General features: G+C 35.9%; 1 protein-coding gene across 1 annotated transcript in view; it reads left to right on the top strand.

Moving 5' to 3' along the window:
* The window catches only part of LOC141401660 (uncharacterized), a 225,929-nt gene that overhangs the window by 149,919 nt on the left and 54,150 nt on the right, over positions 1 to 21,860 (top strand). Inside the window, exons 2-3 of the mRNA XM_073981998.1 lie at positions 18,451 to 19,652; positions 19,859 to 19,966. Of these exons, the coding sequence (XP_073838099.1) occupies positions 19,379 to 19,652; positions 19,859 to 19,966 (382 nt within the window). The 5' untranslated portion in view covers positions 18,451 to 19,378. The remainder of the gene's footprint in view (positions 1 to 18,450; positions 19,653 to 19,858; positions 19,967 to 21,860) is intronic.

The raw sequence follows: 21,860 nt of genomic DNA, 5'->3' as shown, positions 1-21,860 counted from the left end.
AATATGCAAAATATATGCAAAAAATATGCAAAATATATGCAAAAAATATGCTAAATATGCAAGTGTTTTTTTGACGAAAATCGTCAATTAAATTTGGAAAATCATCAAAAAAGGATTCTAAATTAAGTTTTGTGCCGTTTAACATAGTTTTTTTGCAGATTATTATGTTATTGAGACTCTCCAGATGTTCCGCCGTAGCAATAAATCTGGACTAATAAGACTTAAATCAGTTTTCACAAGGTGAGAAAATGTCAAATAACCAGCATTCCTATTACAACATAAGTTGCTTCCTATACAAATGAAGGTAATGGAAAATTTTCAAAACCTCAATCAGAAATGTCAAAATCAACGTGTCCAAATGTAGTGATAGTTTCTACTCGGGCAAAATTGTCTAGCAGAAAAACAAAGGAGCTAGAATTAGTCATCGCAATTTTTGTTTAGATAAAAGGGGAATTTTTTCTTGTTTTTGGAAAAAGGGTTCGTTTTTTAGCACAAAATGGGAAAAAGTACTAGAGTAATATTTACGATTCCAGGTTCTGGAATATAACTATAATTAGAAGTATACGATTTTAATATCCACATGTTAAATTTCAATATACTTTATAGCGTTTAGTCCTTTATTCAGTATATGTGGTCAAAATGCTTCTTTGGAAAAATATTCTAACTGCCGCTTTAATATTGACGACATGGTTTTAGTTTAATGCACTAAAAATACATAATTTTATATGTATATTGTACGCATACAACCGCTTAAGGCAGAATTGGGAAATGTTCACTCCGCGGCGAAAAGTAATGCATTATTAATTTAATTAATCGAGCTTTTTTTTTTTTTTTTTTTTTTTTTTTTTTTATGACCTAAGGAGATTACATTGAAAAATTGATATCTAGCGAAGTCCTACACACACACACATCAACCACTATGCGACGATCGTTTCGTTAGCTGGTTAGGCTAACATCATCAGGCATATTAATGTGTTGTTGTTGCTAGACAATTTTCGCCATTTGGAGCTCCTATTTATACATCCAAGATTGCAAATTTTGCATTTGTGAAGTTCAAATTGCAGCTTTTTATTTCCAAAGACGACTCATTTGTCCCCCTTCTATTCCAGAAATCAATTTTTTCAATGTTACATTCATATTACAGTCGATAGCTTTTTTCCATCGTAGACTGTATATATGTCTTTCAAATCGAAAGATTTTTTAAGTGGATTGTGGTTTAGAACGCTAAGACGTCAGCAACATTGTCTGTTAGTTGGCGACGACCCAGGTTCGAATCCCAGCCGGGCTCAGCTGAATGTTTTATTTTAAAGTTTTTGCCTTTTTAGGGGCGAAGGCCATTATTTGTGAGATTTAATTAATTTAATTAATCGAGCTTTTTTTTTTATGACCTAAGGAGATTACATTGAAAAATTGATATCTAGCGAAGTCCTACACAAATTGTCTAGCAACAACAACACATTAATATGCCTGATGATGTTAGCCTAACCAGCTAACGAAACGATCGTCGCATAGTGGTTGATGTGTGTGTGTGTAGGACTTCGCTAGATATCAATTTTTCAATGTAATCTCCTTAGGTCATAAAAAAAAAAAAAAAAGCTCGATTAATTAAATTAATTAAATCTCACAAATAATGGCCTTCGCCCCTAAAAAGGCAAAAACTTTAAAATAAAACATTCAGCTGAGCCCGGCTGGGATTCGAACCTGGGTCGTCGCCAACTAACAGACAATGTTGCTGACGTCTTAGCGTTCTAAACCACAATCCACTTAAAAAATCTTTCGATTTGAAAGACATATATACAGTCTACGATGGAAAAAAGCTATCGACTGTAATATGAATGTAACATTGAAAAAATTGATTTCTGGAATAGAAGGGGGACAAATGAGTCGTCTTTGGAAATAAAAAGCTGCAATTTGAACTTCACAAATGCAAAATTTGCAATCTTGGATGTATAAATAGGAGCTCCAAATGGCGAAAATTGTCTAGCAACAACAACACATTAATATGCCTGATGATGTTAGCCTAACCAGCTAACGAAACGATCGTCGCATAGTGGTTGATGTGTGTGTGTGTAGGACTTCGCTAGATATCAATTTTTCAATGTAATCTCCTTAGGTCATAAAAAAAAAAAGCTCGATTAATTAAATTAATTAAATCTCACAAATAATGGCCTTCGCCCCTAAAAAGGCAAAAACTTTAAAGTAATGCATTATTGTTATACCCATCCACGATGAATAATAAGCAGAATAAAGAACACCCAATGATTAGTGCAAAATAACATCACTCAGAAAAACCACACAATAGCGTGGTAGTGGTAAAATAAGTCAAAAACCTTCGAATTATCTTTAAAATGACACAACCACTCACATATTTCTGCTAGTAAAGCATTTGGAATGCTAAAAAATATAGTTCATTCATTCCTGCTACAGGAAAACAATTTAGATAACACAGTCGAAAAGTCATAACCCTTTTGTATATACAATTAATTAACTTATATCTGACCGTGTACTCGATAATTTGTACTAATCATTACAAATGCTTCGAATTTTGACAGTTGTTTAATGGAGAAGTTGCTGTAAAAATTGTTTCAGCAACATTTAGTAAAAATTATCGAGTACAAGGATATAACACCTTTTATAACACATTAGTCTTGTTGTCTAGAATATAAATAAATATATTTAGAAAAATATTCTCCGCAATATTGTCATTAAAATTGCCAAAGGCACTATACACCTAAAAGGCAAAGATTTCAAGGAATCTTAATTTCCAAAACAAAATGAAATTTCACATCTGTCCCGTGTTTTGCTTACATCCTGATGTAAACTTTAAAAAGTCATATTTCTAGCTATACTTTAACAATCTGATTGGCTTTTCTGTAATTTGGGAAAATTGAGCCTTGTTGCATTGTAAATTGGTAAAAAGTAAGGAAAGGAACATATACGGGCAATGCCAATAAAAATGTACGGATTGTCTTATAGACAAATCTCACTATTTTTTACACGTAGAGCACTTTTTACTTCTTTATTTAATTTAAAAGTTGGGTATTAGCAATTAGAATTTAAAAAAGTATTATTAAATAACTACCACGAGTGATTTAATCATAGAAAATAATTTATTTTCTTTACTATTCGTTAATCCGGACAATTTGATAATTCGGATACCGCCGAAACCTGTGGTGTAGGGATTATTGAGATTATACTGTATATATGTGGGCAATATCCAAATCTGAATCGATTCTTACCAAAATAAACAGGGATCGCGCTAGGGCCAAAAAATCTCCAATTTTTATGCGAAATAGTCTATAAATGTGACCTGTACTTTGTTTTCAAAAAGACATGGCCAGATGGATAAGTGCGAATCTATGCAGATCATCAGAAAGAACTGTGGGTCTATTTCGTTTCCTTTTGTTGCAAACTCATTCACTAAGACATAATACTCTTAGGGCCATTATTACATGTGTTCTTTTACTATCTGATGGATTTGAAAACGCAAAATAAACCAATTTGGAGGCATTAAAAATATAATTTTTACATTGAAAGTTAATTTTAAGAAGCTCCTCCTTGAAATTCAATGATCACTTTTAACTTTAAGTTAACCGGAACGCTATAAATCTGTTCGGTAAATCCAAACTATAACAAAAGAATACTTGTAATAATGGGGGTATGAGTATTAAAATATAGTTATCAGAGCAATCATGAATAAAAATTCCGTGCGGAATTTGTTTCAATTCCACAATTTCACAATTTTTTATTTCCATATTTATGCCCAAAAAGGGAATATTTTTGTCATTCGACTAGAAATGACAAAAAAATAAAAAATATGAGCCTTTCATTGCATTCAGTTTTCTTCAAAACGAATTTTGGTCCAATCAGAATTTTCGTATCTTTATTAATAAAAAATATGCAAATATGCAAAATCCGATGTCTAGTTATAAAAGGGAAACGACTCAACAACTTCCAGAAGGCTTAACGCTGACTAGGGTTAATCATATTACCATATCGGATCCATTTCGTGTATATATTGTTTATTGGGTTAATGTTGGACGTTCCACACCACTAAAACTACGTACACAACAAGTAATCGGAGACCAGAAAAAATGTCGAACTCAAGTAGTATCATTCAAGGTGAAATCCCCGGTTGTAGAACCAAATTAAAGCAAAATTTTCAGTGTTTTTTAAAGAAATTTTTTTTCGATTTTTGATTTTTCTCAAACGACTTTCGGTAATTGTTGTTGAAAAATATCAAAAATGTGCTTCATCAAAATAATCGTTTTCGACACCAAATCAGTCAATTGGGAGTCGCTTTAGCTTTGCAGGGCCGCATGAACCTATTTGGAGTATCACATGTGACCGAAAAATTCTTCCGAACGTACATCAAGTTTCCAAAAGATCTTTATGTGACTACATTTACAAAATTTTCGCTGCACTTAAGCGAGGATTTTTTTAAACATTCCATCGTGGTTCTGTTTACAGCAATCTTAAAAAATATCCTACAGTGACCTACTAAAATGTCTGGTAGGCACGATAACTATCGAATGGAAAGGCTTAGAAAATATGACCCAGTTCCAAGATGGACTTTATCTGCCCACGTTTGGGCTACAATCCCGTTTAACGTTCTGGTATCGCTTCAACATTTTAATGGCTTGTAGTCGTTGTTTTCATGATTTCAACATTATTGGCCTGTTCCCGTACTTTATAAAGTTGTAAAAGTCGTAAACGATTTTCATATAAATTTTGTGTATGGGAACGCAAAGTTTTTAAAATGGTAAAAATTGTAAAACCTTTTTAGTTCTTGAACAGAGCTTATATCTTATTTGTCATCGGAAGCTTTCCAATAATCTCGAAAATATCCCAATACTTACTGTCCTCATTCATACACTTCTGACATTAGAATAGCCGTTGTGTCTTTGTTACACTCATACCTCGATTTGCGTTAATAATTGGTTCCGACGTAAATCGAAACAACGCAAGTCAAAACACATGTTTCCACATGTTTTGAGCAACTTTTTCACAAAATTCAAAGTCAGAAATATTAGTTATTAATAACGCAAATCGAATCAGTAGCGCAAATCGAAGAAATCTATTCTATTGTTTCTTAACGCAAATCGAGGCAACGCAAATCGAGGTATGAGTGTACAAAGCTATAATTTTATTTTCGACACTTATCTCGATAATGGTTCTCGATCCAAACTCCCGCCCAATCAGTGAATAATTAGGACACTCTTTACGACACTTACGGCTTAAACGCCTTAAAAATATATACGCTATGTTTTGCAAAAAGTTAGCTGTATACGACTAATCCGTACCTGTCCTAATACTAATTTTTATTTGCAGCGAGTAGTCGTTAAATGAATTTATGCAGTACAATTCAGTTTTTGATTTCAATGTCTTGACTGTTACTTATTGCCTTTATTGCTATTGATCAACTTAGACATTATTTAATCTCTCGGATTTCTGTCTGAAGGATCGTGTATTGTGATATCGTGTTATAGTGTTTCACACATGTTTCGGGTATCCATGCACACATCGCCTTTAGTTTTATAGGTATGATGGCCTCAACACATTCTTTTAGTAGTTTTTATATCCTACAGAACTATGTGGGGACGGTATAAAAAGTTGGTTTGGCTCAAAAGTTTCTAAGACAGAAATAATGGTCGTAAATCCACCATTATGTACACATATGAAAATGAATGCCTCAACAAGCTGAGTCCAAACTGGGTTTGTCCGTCCGACTTTCCATTGTAAACTTGTTATAACGCTACAGGTTTGATCGGATCGTCCCAACATTTGTGAGGGGAATGGGGGTCACAGACAGTAAGATGCCTATTAATTTTGATAATAGTCAGATAATATTCAGAGGACAAAATTTGTAAAACAAACTTTGTGCGGAAAATTGTTAACTTTTTTTATGCGAATATTTCCGTTTTTTAAGGATATTCCAAAGATCTCATTTTACAACACGGTGCGCCTGAACCACATTTAAATGGAAGGTGTTTACTAGGGTTATGACTTTTTTACAAACCTCATATCCCTGTATTATATCTTGATGAGCTTTTACCTAAGACAAAGCTTTTAATGTGTTTATATATGAGCTTTTTTGAAAAATTTTTGGAGTCACTCAAAACAAATATTAATGCCTCACGAGATAACAAAATGTGATACGATTTTGTTTCTCACCAATTGTATCACCACATCATTACATATACATAAATGTACATCATATATATGTAACTTTATTCCATACATCATATCAATTAGAAGTGGTTTGTGCGTGACTGTTTTTATATTTTAATGCAATAAAAGTTATGTTAGTTATTAATAGGCAAAAGGTCATTCTGTTGTGCAACAGGAAATAATTTTTTGAGATTTTTTTTTTTCATTTAATAGTATTTTTTTAAAAAGAGTTCTTTTCAAAGTGGTTTGTGCATCACCTTTTTTATTAACTAAATGAAATTAACGTTATTTTTGGCATTAAAAAGTTAATTGATTCTCGCTACAGTAATTCATTTTTGAGAAAAAAATGTCAAATAGTCATAACCCTAGTGTTTACACCTGAGAAGTTTTGAGACAAATTAAAAAAGAAAAAAATCGCCTTAGCGATTTTTAAATAAATCGCGATTAAAGTTCACATTTTTAGGGTTTTTAAGGTTTTCACGATTTTGCTTTGAAACGGCAAGTCCAGTCGAAATGGCACTAAAGAAAATATCGTAGCCGTGAAAATTCTCTAATCCAACCCATTCTTCAAACTGTTGGGATTTTGACTGTAATATCCCTTTGGTTGGAGCATTTCAACAAAAATTGCGAATATTAAAGAAGACCTTCTGTGCTTTAATTTGGTTCAGTTTTTGATAATTAATCAATTTTGGTTCAATATTTTGAAATGTTGCAACCAGTAAAGAAATTGCACAATGTATTTTGTGCGTCAACTAGCTCAAATCGGCCGAAATTATATAGAATAACTATATTCAAATCTGGACCGATTTCTACATACATACTTAAACAAACTTATTTCTCATTTCTATTACATTTTCCAAATCTCATCATCCAATAACTTACACCAAACGGAGATATACATATATGGGAGCTATATCCAAATCTCGACCATTTTCAATGTAATGTGGCAAACTTATTTCTAGATCCAAATATTCCACATTTCATTGAAATTGGACATACATAGCGTGTTCGGTGCGTCATATACATCAAATTGGCAGAATTAATGTATATGACTATCCCCATGTCCAACCAAATATGAACCGAACGAACATTATATTTATTTTGTTGGCAAATTATTTGAAAAATATGTGCACACTTAAAATTATCTCAAAATATTTAAACCGATTTAAGATTACCGCATATATCTTTAAATAGGGATTATTTAACTGTAATAAAATTAAATACCGTAAAATGCTTACATTTAATAAGCCCTTAAAACATATTTAATACTGGATTTTATGAATAAATTATATGTATGTACATATGTTTGTATACATATATTTGTTCTTGACCTACATTGATATTTATTTTATTTTGCTTCTTTCTGATACTATCAGCGTAAATTTAATCACACTGCCAGTTCATTTAACAGCAACTCTGACACTATTTTAAATGTCAATGATGAGAATCAAATAAAAACTAAATAGAAGACAGCACTTGTGCCACATTTCATGGCGTAATTAAAAATATATGTTATTTTACACTCACATACATACATACATATTTACATATAGTAAAAGATACATATGCTGAAACATTGGTATATAATAAAAACCATATATGCATGGTTATTTAAATACTAATACATACACACCAGTATGAAAACATATGGACCATATAATTGGCAACACTTTGCCACACTCACTTACATTAGCAACTCGTAACGCATCCTTTTAGAATATTAAATAAATACATGAATTCGGTTATTCACCAGCATCACCATAGAAAAAATTAAGCATGTTTAGCATTAAAGAAATGCCATTTAGAATATTATCCGCTTAACATGTGGGGGTATCTTCTATAACTTTAATAAAAATTGAAAAGGTTGTTTTTATTTTAACAACAACGCCAACAAATTTGCAACCTATTAGGTACACAGCAGCTATACAACGCATAGCACTTAGACGCTGCTTTGTAGTGTCAATTCAATGAATGAGAATAGCATGTAAAATGTGTTGCTAATCTGTTTTTTCCACGATTTGCTTGTTTTGCACATTAAACACACTTGGAACTGTTATCTACTTTCAGGCTTTCAAGGTAATGAATGACACATATGCATGGATTCTATAGCATGTTTTTCGATTACAAGCCTTAGTTACGTTTTTTTGATTTTAATACACATTTGAAAGCAAAGTATGATATGATACAATTATTTTAATAGCAATATTTAAGAAAGAAAAATTTATATAATTTAAGGTGTTACTACTAGACAAAAAAAAAAACATTCCTATGTTCGTATTCTTTGCAAAGCAAAGACGACATAAAAACAGTGGTGGATATGAAATTCTTTAGTTCGACTCAAATTGTAGGGTAATCAGTTTTAGGGCCATATAGCAAATTTCTCATTTTGTTTAATTTGCTGGATGGGCTTATTGACCTGTTTATCGATACAGAGTCGGCGGAGAAGGGAACTGATGAAGTTGTTTGGTGACAGCTGAAACTATAGTATTCCCTACCCTCCGCCCACAACTAATCAATTTCATATCCACTGTAAAACATTTTGTTGTTATTCAAATACTTGAATACAACAAAATATGGACTCAAGCTGAAATAAACACAAAGATGAAAAAAAAACATTTTTAGTAGTAATTTTTTTTTTCAAAAAACTACCAATATTTTTAATTAGTTCATTCTTTAATTTGGGTGCCACCGTGGTGCAATGGTATGCACGCCCGCCTTGCACGCAGAAGGTCGTGGGTTCGATTCCCCGGCCAATCAACATCAAACATTTTTCAACGGTGCCAAAATACCCCTCAGTAATGTTGGCGAAATTTCCTGAGTATTTCAGCCTTGAAAAACTTCTCCACAAGTGGTGTCTTAAGACACGCCGTTCGGACTCGGCGATAAACAGTAGGTCCCATATCATTGAGCTAAATATGAATCGGGGTGCACTCATTGATATGAGAGAAGTCTCCCTTGTCCCGTATGGGATGTTGTGGAACAATGTTTTTTTTTTGTTTTTCATTCTTTAATTTGAAAGATCACATCTTCTACTACTTTTGGAATTTTTGTTGTTGAAAAATATTATATAATTTTGTGGTAAATGGCTACATGCGAAACCCATATTTTTGTAAAAGCGTTTTGCCGTGCCAACGATAGCTTGAAAACGAATATTTTTGAGGGCATGTGTATGCCTAAAAGATGTGCTTTTGTCATTCAGAATAGAGTATATGCAACGAAATATTGATTTCAATTGTTTTTATTGTACCTCAAATTGGGGGTGCCTTAGTTTTGTCCACTTAAATTTGCGACCTAAAATGTTTTTATACCCTACACCACTATGTGGGGAGGGTATTATAAGTTGGTTTTGGCCAAAAAGTTTGTAACGCATCGAAATAATGGTCGTAGACCCATACTTATATATACCAAAATGAATGTCTCGACGAACTGAGTCGATCTGGCTATGTGTGTCCGTCCGTCAGTCCGTCCGTCCGTCTGTACGTCTGTCCATCTAAACCTTGTAATCATGTAATTTTGATCGGATCGTCACCAAATTTTGGGTGTTGATGAGGGTCCCAGAGGGGAAGAAGCCTATTGATTTTGGTGATGGTCGGATAATATTCAGGGGTCGGAATGGGAAAAAATCAACGTTTAATTTCGCATCTATAATGGGTATATCAAAAGCAAAACCTGCTAATGAAAGTAGAAAATATCACCTTTACAACGATGTATAGTAGGTTGTCGTAGGTGGTCAAACAAAGAAGAAATCGCAATAGTCGCTAATACAACCCATATTTTTATTTTTGCGATTTGAGTTATAATGACGAATATCACAGCTTTGGTTAGGGATCTTCCAAAAACAAAGCCTGACTATGAAAGAAGAATATCCCACCTTTACAATGATTCAAAGCGGGTTGGCGTAGGTGGCTAAATAATGGAGATATAGCAATAGTCGGTAATACATCCCATTTTCCAATTTTATTTCAAAATCGCGCTACAGGTCGCAATTTCGATCGGATCGTCACAAAATTTTGGGAAATAATGGGAGTCCCACAGAGGAATAAGCCTGTTGATTTTGATGATGGTCGGATAATATTCAGGGGTCGAAATGGGCTAAAACTTATTTGGAGAAAAGGTCAACGTTTTATTTCAAGGCCAATATCTCTGTTTATTTAAGAGGTATATCAAAAGCAAAACCTGATAAGAAAAGTAGAACATATCACCTTTACAACGATGTACAGTAGGTTGTCGTAGGTGGTCAAACAACAGAGATATCGCAAAAGTCGGCAATGCCTCCCATTTTCCGATTTTTTTGTAATCACGCTACAGGTCGCAATTTTGATCGGATGGTCACGAATTTTTTGGGAGTTGATGCGACTCCCAGAGAGGAAGAAGCCTAGTAAGTTTGGTGATGTTCGGATAATATTCAGGAGTCGAAATAAGCAAAAAGCTTATGTGGAGAAAAGTCAACGTTTTTTTTCTTATGCGAATATCGCCGCTTCTGGTATGAGTATTCCAAAAAGAAAGTCCGCCAGTGGCAGAAGAAAAGATCTCCTTTATATTAATGCAAAGTATGTTGGCGTAAGTGGGCAAACAACCGAGATATCGCAAAAGTCGTTAATATATCCATTTTTTAATTTTTTGTAATCACGCTACCGGTTGGAATTGTGATCGGATAGTCACTAGATTTTGGGGGTAGATGTGGGCCCCACAGAGGAAGAAGCCTATGTGGAGAAAAATTCAAAGTTTTATTCTTTGTGAATATATCGGCTTCTAGTTAAACGGCAAAGCCTATCATTAGAAGAAGAAAATATTACCTTTAAATTGATGTAAAGTAGGTTGGCGAAAGTTGCCAAACAAGGGAGATACCTCAATGCATCAAATTCTTCCATTTTTTGCAATCACGCTACAGGTCGCAATTTTGATCGGATGGTCACGAAATTTTGGTTGCTTATGGGGGTCCCCAGAGAAAGAGGCATATTATGTTTGATGGTATTCGGATTATATTCTCTAAAAGAAATGTTTACCAGTGAAATGCTTATGCACAGGGGTAGTGGTGTAGGATAACACATGGTCGGCCGCGTCTCGACTTTTAACTTTTGTTTATTAAATTCTGAATTTCTTATTTTTGTGTTTTTCAATAATAAAGATATAAATAAATAAAAAATAAATAAAAGAAAAATAAAAAATAAATTTATAACTTTGTTTTCCTAAAAAAATTATCATTTTAAAAAAATGTACTGAGGGGGTGCTCTAGTTTTGGGCGACACTGTATATTCAATCCGATTTTGATATAATTTTGTGAATTTATTTTCAGACCAAATTCCGTCACATATTTCAAAGGTTTATCAAAATCGGACATAATATATATTTCATTATTCTTTATTTAGCGTATGGATTTTTAAAAAATTAGAGAGTTAATTTTGATTTTATGTATCTACAGGTGTTTAGCCAGGATATTGCGTCTTTTGAAAGGGATTGTACTTCCTCAATATTTCCTGGAAAGGAAAGCATCAGACCGTTGTAAATTATGTGGCCGAACGACGGGATTTGGTCTTCGCACACATAGCTGGCGTCGTCGGCGAGATCCCATCTGTGTAGGTTTTCCATTGTTCGGACTGTGGAAGAGCGAAGGCGATTTAAATTACACCAAGGTTTGCGGGGTAGATCGAATTCAGTTGTTCTGTTCTGTGGGTTGAAAAGAGGACTGTTACGACCCGAGGAGATCCACTGCGATAGCCAAGCAGTTTGTGCATTGAAATTTTCGCTGTGTAGTTCTTTAGCTAGTAGTAAAGGCGGTTTTGTGGACTTCAGGCGGTTTTTTGGATTCATATGCTGTTGATAAATCTAGATTAAGAGGGATACTAATATATTCGGCGATTTTGTTATACTTCTGGAGATGAGCGTGTTTTGTTCTTAAGTTTGGAGGTTGAATGTTCGATAACCAATGTTATCCATTCTGTCGGTAGCCATTCAGATTTTAGTGTCCATGTCTCATGGTGGAGTTTAGTTGGGTGTCAATTCGTTTTACGTGGGGACTGTTGAGCAGCCGTGTGCACGGCCATCCACTGGTGGATGCTCTAAAATACTCTTAATTTAATTAATTCTACAAATCTTGGGCGTTTAAGAATTTTTTGTAATTATTCTTTAATAATTCATTTGTACAAAGATTTTAGACAACATTAATGCTTAAAAATGTAGAAATATGTAATGAAACAACAAGAAAAATTAAATAATAATTCTCCCTTAAATATTCTCTTTTCCTATTTTGCTCACCATTGCTGTTGAGCCACACAGGTGCTTCGTATTCGTCTGTTGAGTATACCAGAGACAAGGCAGATGTTCGAAGGCAATTGGCCAAGGCACCCCAATTCGTTCCCGCGAGTTTCTGGATGATGTTGTTTCTAGATTTGATTTTTTGTGTGGTGTGTTATCTCGATGTTGTTTGAACGAAAGGGTTCTGTCAAGGATTATACCCAGCTATTTTGGATTGAAGTTGTGGGAGAGAACAGGCACATTGAGGCGAACTGTTAGTTTTTTGCCAGCATCAATATGCGTGAGGTGGAAGCAACACACTTCGGTTTTTGAAAGACTGGGCTTTTGTCTCCATATTCTAAATTCTTTTCCAAAATATGAAAATTAGAGTTTTTAACTGCAATCGCCGCGTAAAGGAATTTGCGGGTCACTGATGAGCGCCGATATAATATTGCAAATTCTACTGCACGGAATTATCTTATATAATTTCAGCAGTAGTGCTTTTTTCCATACTGTGTCATAGGCTGCCGACAGATCGAAAAATGATACCGCTGTTTTTGCATCTGGCCGAAACCATTATTTATTAAATTTGTGAGCGCTAGTACTTGGTCGGTGCAGTTCCTACCTTTTCTAAATCCAGCTTGTTCAAGTGGTATAAACGTCTCTATTTCTTCATCAATTCGGCTCAGATAACTTTAGGTACACTGAAAGGAGGGCAATCGGTCGGTAGCTCGACGTTTCTGCTAGGTTTTTGCCTGGTCTGAGAAGGGTATTGACTTTTGACTTCATAAAGGGACCCGGGATTTGGCCTGAGTGAAGGATATCAGTGTAGAATCTGGCGAGCCATTTCTTAGTACGGGGACCACTACGCTTAATGAACTCTGGGTAAATGCAATCCACCTTTCTGCTGTTCCATTTTACATCTTTGACAGTGCTTCGTCAATTTCCGATAAGGAGAATGAATGGGAGAAAGAGCCATTTGGGGTGTTGTGACTACGTAGGACCCCTAATTCCGAGTTGATAGTTCGTGTGAACGGTTTGTCTGATTCGGCCTTGGATAAATTGACTATATGGCCAACAATGATGTTTGGATTCATCGTAGGAATTGTGGATGATGGGTGGTTTGCAGCCTCAGGCTTGCGAAGAAGTTGCCGCGCTTTACGACTGGAGAGTTTGAAGCTCATGTTGGACACGGATTTTGTCCACTCAGATTTTTATGAGTTCATCTGCTACATCTGGGCTTTGGTTTGTGCGGAATTCTTCGGGAAGTCTTCACTGTCTTGGGATATAGTCTTTGCGCAAGCCTCTTGGGATGTACTTTTGGCTGTGACAATAACAAGTTCAGAGAACCGTTTGAAGTTGTTGGACTTAGGGGATATAAATCTAACGTCCCCATCGAGTTTAGCGGTGAATTTAGGCCAGTCTGCTTTGCGAAAGTTCCACCTAGGTTTGGGCGTAGATCTTATAATCGGAACAGTTATGCCAATGTTGAGAATTGCCGGACGGTGTTGGCTTTGAGGAAATTGAGGTAGTACGCGTCTTGAGGCAGGGAGAGGGTTATCGTTGGTTTGTGCGGAATTCTTCGGGAAGTCTTCACTGTCTTGGGATATAGTCTTTGCGCAAGCCTCTTGGGATGTACTTTTGGCTGTGACAATAACAAGTTCAGAGAACCGTTTGAAGTTGTTGGACTTAGGGGATATAAATCTAACGTCCCCATCGAGTTTAGCGGTGAATTTAGGCCAGTCTGCTTTGCGAAAGTTCCACCTAGGTTTGGGCGTAGATCTTATAATCGGAACAGTTATGCCAATGTTGAGAATTGCCGGACGGTGTTGGCTTTGAGGAAATTGAGGTAGTACGCGTCTTGAGGCAGGGAGAGGGTTATCGTTGGAACCAGAAACAAAGCATAGGCCCTGATTGTAGTCACGGTGCCATCTGACAGAGCGAAAGCTACTCCCGATCCTTGGCCGCTAGCCGTTTTCATCTTCGTGGTGTCTGTTGAAGTCGCCGCAGTAGACACGCGGGTGGAAGTAGACGGCCAGTACGTTTCCCTGCCAGGAGACTGTGGGAGGCGCGTAGGTGTTTATGATGTGCAGGCCTTGTATCAGAGTTGTGATTATTGATATGTCTCGTGTACGTAACTTACGTTACGCACCTCAGCCGAAGAGATATCATTGTGTACATACGTAGCGATGCCGTATTTGCTGTGATTAATAGCTGCTAGAAGTTTATATCCAGATATGTATATTGCCTCTGTTGAGTAATGTTTGTTGTGAACCTGTATGGGTTTCCTGGATGAGGACAACGTCAACTTTTTCATTACATAGATTTGCTTATTCCCTCGACATTGTGTTGGCACACACGGTCCTGTGGTCCTATTTCTTTTGTTAGTTTTACCATTGTTTTTTAGCTTATTTGTGGCTTTGTCGGGATTATGCTTAGCTCGTTTTCCTTTATTTTGCTTGTATCTCGTTTTCTGTTTATCTGTATTTTCTCCTGGGACGTGTTTAAAAATATTTTTTATACCCTACACCACTATGTAGGGAGGGTATTATAAGTTGGTTTTGGCCAAAAAGTTTGTAACGCATCGAAATAATGGTCGTAGACCCATACTTATATATACCAAAATGGATGTCTCGACGAGCTGAGTCGATCTGGCTATGTGTGTCCGTCAGTCCGTCTGTCCGTCTGCCCATCTAAACCTTGTAATCACGCTACAGGTCGCAATTTTGAACGGATCGTCATCAAATTTTGGATGTTTGGGGGTTTCCGGAGGGGAAGAAGCCTATTGATTTTGGTGATGGTCGGATAATATTAAGGGGTCGGAATGGGCAAAAAACTTATGTGGATAAAAAGACAACGTTTTTTTCCAAAGCGAATATCTCAGCTTCTGTATGGGGCATACCAAAAGTATTACCTTTCTAATTATTTAAAGTAGGTTTTCGTAGGTGATCAAACAACGAAGATATCACAATAGTCGCAAATAAAAACCAAATTTTCATTTTTGCGATTTTAATTATAATGACGAATATCACAGTTTTGGTTGGGGACTTTCCAAAAGCAAAGCCTGCGTATAAAAGTAGAAGACTCCATCTTTATAGTGATGCAAACTAGGACGGCGTAGGTGACCAAATAACGGATATATCGCAATAGTCGGTGAAACATCCCATTTATCCATGTTTTTGGATATCACGCTACAGGTCGCAATTTTGATCGGATCATCACGAAATTTTCTCACAGAGATAGAAGCATATTGATGTTGGTGATGTCGATAGTAGTCAAATATAAAATTAAGTATTAATTATTTTGGTTCAGTTCGCCTTAAGTCATTTGGTATAAAACCAGATAGGTGAAAACTTTCGTATCTCCCTAAAAGAATTGTTTTCGAGTGAAAAGATAATGTACAGAGGTAGTGGTGTAGGGTATCACATAGTCGACCCCGTACCGACTATAGCCTTTTCTTACTTGTTTTGATAATGTGATAGGTTGCGATTTCTTCTATGTTAGTTTGTAGATTACGATTTTTTTTCTCTGTATTTTTGTATTGGCCATGAGGATAATTTCGGTTTTTCTTGAAGTCAGAATAAATTCTTTGGCCTCCGATTTCGCTGTATTTATATAACTTCATTTAGCGTTACTCAGGAGTAAGTAATGAAAGAGAGTAAGTAATGAAAGCAAAACCGAGGAAACGCTTGGTTTTTGGATCCGTCATTACAACAAAATCTGCAATGTTATCCCATTTTCCGAAATGCCTTTACCTGAACAGTATCGTTATTTTTTAACATAGAAGCTTGAAATTTTGCAAGAACATGCATTTTAGTCTTATGTATTAGATAGAATCAAAAAGAACTAACTTTGTAATTTATGGTGACGATATATGGGAGCTACATCGTGATTCTATGTATATCCCCAAAAGGAACTATGGGTCTATCTCGCTTCCTTTTTTTGTTACATACAAATATACGTTTATAAGATATGGATTACATACGTTTATAAGATATGGATTAATGCTTATGAGCCGGAAACAAAAGATTAATCGGACACGTGGGTCTTCGAAGATAAGCCAAATCCAACGAATGTTGCGAAGAAGCACTTCTAAGCAAATGGTCGCCTGTTTCTTCGGCAAAACTGACCGTGTGGCGACCATAAGGCTTGAGCAAGGTAGGACGGTTAAATCTGAGTATAACACTATGGTGGGCAATCTCGTTCAATTGAACGATCCGGATCACTATCTCGTTCAATAGACACCGGTAATTTCTTTGACAAAACTGCGTATACTTAATTTCACACGTTGGTTTTTATGATGTTACTCATTCGTCTTTTAACGAGGACAGTAATCCGGATCGTTCAATTGAACGAGATTGCCCAACTCTATGAAACACTACAATTTGTTTGCCTGAGGTCTTCGGAGAAATTCGAAAAACGAACAAGAGAAGACGAATTGTTGTGCACCATGACAATGATTCAAATCAGCACCTTTTTTTGACCGTCACATTAAGAATGTGGAGGTGCTTAAATCTGGTACTGCTAACTACATTGTTTTTTAGAACATCCACCAAGTATGGAGGGTATATAAAGTTTGTTTTTCCTTTTGTAACGCATTGAAATAATAATTTGCGATCCTATAAAGTATATATTCTTGATCAGGATTCTGAGTCGATATAGCCATGTCCGTCTATTGTAAGCATCCTAACGTCCGCCATAATTCAGCTAGAACGCTATATTTTTACACCCCAGTGTAATTTTCCATAGGCAGGTCAAATTCGAAGATGGGCTATATCGGCCCACGTTTTTGTATAGCCCCCCCCATATGGCGGTACCTTCCGATTTTCGATATTTTGGGGGTTTAAACTAATTCTTTCGGCCGAACTACCTGAAATTTGACGTTTGAGGTTCCCAGAGGTCACAAAATATCTGTACCAAAAATTGTCAACATAGGTCTATGTTTTGGTATTGCCACCATATAGCGGTACCTCCCGGTTTTCGGTATTTTGAGGGTTTTAGCAAAATTTTTTGAACGAACTACCTGTAATTTGACATTGAGGTTCCTAGAGGTATCCACAAAAATTGTCAACATAGATCCACACTTGGGTCTGCTCGTTCTTTTCTTCGATGGGTGCAGATAGTACTGATGCTGAAGAATTAGCTTGTATCCTTGAAACTGGAGACCATATGTTAAACCTCCGACGAAATCGTCCAGAAATTTCGTGATTTATGTCACTGCAGCTATAATACAGTGTGTCGTATTTAGGTGTTGTTGTGACGCCATTCCTATTCCATCGTATTTCCTGTTTGTCAGTAATGCACTAGTAGATCTACCAGTGCGTAAACTGAACCGTCTCTACATAGAGTCCGAACATTCAAGGTGCATATCCTTAGATAATGTATATTAAAGCATTTGCGTGGTATTTAACCTTATAAGGTTAGTTTTTAGTAGTTTGTTTTTTATAGGGGTGGATTACTTACCCGACGCCCAACCCATGTTTTTATTGTTCTTATTGCTGACCGCGGGGAACAATTTTACTCACTATCTTTAACGTGTGTTAAGAGTAGTTCTCCATGTGACACCACGGGAGGTCAGTGTCCACTTGAGATGAAAGAGGGGCCAAGAAGAGTCCTTTCAGCCGGTCAGGGACCGTTGCTTGCCATCGTTCATACCCAACGTTACCGCGAATTTTAATCTTAGTTCCGACTTAACCTATTATCAAATATGAAGGATTTTTAACAAGTTTTATTTTTCAAATTTTAATAGCCATATCTCTCACCCTCGGACCAAAAGTTCATGCTTCCAATTTCAGCAGCAATTTCAGCCGTCGATCAATTAGTTCGTCAGTTATTTGATTGCCTATGTAGATATAGCTTGTATTATAAAACCGTCTATATTTGTTTATACATAGGAAGCAGCTAACCTAATTTATTCATTCGCAAATCTAAGAATAATAAAATAACATTACTTTTGTACAATATTTGTTGAAAGAAAATCATTTAATTCACTTAAAACAGAATTTCCATACTAAATAAAATTCCACTTTTATTATTTCATTACAGTTTGTGTATATTCGGATTATGTTCTCAAGCCTTATCAATGCCAACAACAGACAACGTTAAATTTTGCTGAATTCCCCAAAACAATCATCGTCGTCATCAGCATCATCAAAACAATCGAAAAACAAAACAAATAGAAAGTCGGATAAAGCTAAAAGAGTATTCTGCTATTGTTTGATGCCGTTTTTCAGATTATAAATCAGAGTGACTGACGGCCTAGCACAACAATAACAGCACTAAACACAACACATAATAGCCAGGAAAATGGAAAAATAATCTAGTAGTGGTGGCCAATAAATAGACAAAAAGCCAACAAAGAGCAGCAACAACAACATCTAAAAGAAAATCATTACCGGCAGTAGTGAAGTAATGCAAATATTTTAGGCTGAAAATTTATTAAACATATTTTGAGGGGGAACTAATTTCTAGGGCAATTCTTCAACGAAACTAAGCAGAAATAATCTACAAACAGAAATCTCAATATTATCACAACAACAATAGTCCAAAAAGGAAAAAAGGCAACATACAAAACATCAGCAGCTATCTGTCAACATTTACATACAGAGACGACCCACGCCCTAACAACAAAGCATATGATGGCATTCAGGGATATAAAAGCTTTTAACTGAAATAATCCGGCTCAAGGAGGAAGCAAGTAAACGAGAGAACAATAAACGCTCCACATTCAAACATATTAAACGCTAAGCATCATCCTTTTGTGCATTATCATTCCACCACTCCAGCCATCAGCCACTTAGAGGCAGACTGTTAGGAAAATCATTCAACTGGTTGAATTTCAAGGATATATCAAGGCCAACCACAAACAACTTCAAGTTATCGCCTACTTCATATCATAGCCAAATCTTAGACACACGAACGCAGCAACAACATAGCTACGTTCTTGGGTCCTAGCCGCAAATTCAATTTCTCTATGCTTAACTACGCCAACAATACCACTTCCATAGTTGTTGCTTCCAACATCAGCAATCCCACAACCATAACAAACATAACACCCACCGTTGCCGTTACCGCCAACAATCACACAACACAACCTGCCATAATGAAGATGTCAAAGTTATCTAACCAAACCAACTCCCAAGATCCACAGGCTGTTAATTCGCGTATCTTTGTGGGCAATTTAAATACGTTTCAGTGTTCGAAAACCGATGTGGAGCGTATGTTTCAGATTTATGGACGTCTTGCAGGTTAGTATTGAGGAGAACATTCAAATATGTACTGATGTTGATGCGTATGAAAAAAAAAAACATGGAATGCTATTTATACGCCATCACAGTAATGTGGCTTAGCTGAAAGAATTTAATTAAATTTTGTTGTAATTCCTGACATTTTCTTGTCTCGTTTCTTTTTCGTTGTCTTCATCGTATCCTCTTTCTTGTGGGTATCTTTGCAGGAATATCAATGCATAAAGGTTATGCATTTGTGCAATTTACAAATCCTTTTGATGCTCGGAATGCCTGCCTTGGTGAAGATGGCAAAATGGTCTTGAGCCAGACATTGGGTAAGTTGAAAGATTTATTTTCTTGGTATCTTTTTTATTTAAATGTTATTTTTTGGGGTGGACGATGTTTGGGAGAAAAAATTGTGTGCATGTATTTAAATTTAATGAAAGAAGAATGTTTTTACATAAGTCATATTATTTCAATACGGTAGACTGTGGCCGACATTGCAAGTTCCGAACTGCAACTTTGAGATTGTGAAAAAGAGGAGTACAACTGGTCAATATATACTTTATGATGTTTTGGATTGAACAAGAGCTAAAACAAAACAACAAATTATATTCTCTTGTCAAACAAAAGTTACTCTAGCTAAACCACTGATAGCAACAGAGTTTCTTTTTCTTTATTGAATGTCCTTGGTGCATTCGAAGCAGCTTGTGCTCCTCATACTTCCTTCTTCTACAGGCCACTTGTCTTTTAAGTCGAGCTCAGCAGCAGGATAATCATTTAAACAACCCTTAATGTTCGTACCTATGGTCGATTGTGTAGTGTGTTCAGAAGTTCGCATGATCAAATCCAGCAAAGAGCAAAATAAAATAAAACAATTAAGAAAGTGTCAGTCAGCTGTGTCGACAGAGATATACCCCCAACCGGACCTAAAGGAAGTATCAATCTTGTAACTTCGTAACGAGGGCCGCATACACAACATGTTTCAAAAATTTAAAAACGATCGCAGACAATTCCTTATGCACCTCGCTTACCAAATGTTGTGTGCGATGTACCCGAAGAAGTGGTCAATAGTCAATATTCTGCTATATTCCGAGTCTGTAAGAAATAGCACGATGTACAACATTTGGAACAAATAGGTTTCTCCCTTCGAGGTTTATTTAACGTATTATATCTCAGGAAGTATGGATCTGCACCATAAAAAGTTGCACCGTCGTAAGAGGGACGGAAGAAAGACTTGTTGCAAAAAAATTTTTCTCAATTTTTGTATGAAGAGTACCCGAAGAAGTGGACCGATATAGTCCATATTCTAACCTGATACATGACTGGATGAAATATTCTTGGGGATTTGCCGTTTGGGTTTTAGGTGGATACTTCAAATGCCTCAATTATCTAATCTAATCTAAACAAGTAAGAAAAGTCTATAGTCGGACGGAGCCGACCATGTGATACCCTATACCACTATCCCTGGACAATCGCTCTCCACGGAACTTCTTTTCAATGATTGTGAAAATACAACTTAACACTTATGACCCAAACCAAAAAGTTATCTAGCATGACAAAGTCATTTTTGTAGCAGGAAAGGAAAATTTAGTTCACACAAACTAAAATGTAATGAAACCCACTTATGTAGTACTACTACGAAAGTTTCAGTCCATTAAACCCGCTAAGTATTATCTGATCTTCACGTTGGTTTGTACGCTTCTTCTTCACCATGAACTCAAACTTTGTTTAAAATTTTGCGGGTTATTATTTTGACCTACAGAGCCGCTACAAAATTGGTTAACATTTCGATTTTGGTCCATTTCATCTCCTGAACATTTCACGATCATCACCAAAAACTAATCATTTCTATTCTGGCCCGAACCCAACCTCCTCACATCGCTAAATCGCTTTTCTCGTCGAGATATGAATTTTGGCATACCAAATAAGGGGTCTAGGACGAATATTTCGTGGTGTTACATAAACTTTTGGAGATACAATATGCAGCATGGGATAAAAAAGTGGTTCTCTACACAAAACCCATTATATATTAGGCAGTAAGCCCGTTATCTAGCAAACACTTTATTGCAATTTACATCAGAGGAAAGGTCAGTAGTTTTCTCCCATATGTAGGCTACTTTGCGAAATATATATGTATGTCCTCAAGGAATTAAAATATCGACCAAAAATAAAATTTTTATATTTTTCATACAAAAGTATGGGTCCATTTCACCCTCTAAACAATAT

Source organism: Musca autumnalis, unplaced genomic scaffold (assembly GCF_047663935.1).
Source record: "Musca autumnalis isolate F117 unplaced genomic scaffold, ASM4766393v1 scaffold_4, whole genome shotgun sequence".
Lineage (NCBI taxonomy): Eukaryota > Metazoa > Arthropoda > Insecta > Diptera > Muscidae > Musca > Musca autumnalis.
The sequence above is the reverse complement of the archived record's forward strand: the minus strand, read 5'-3'. Positions and strand labels throughout refer to the sequence as shown.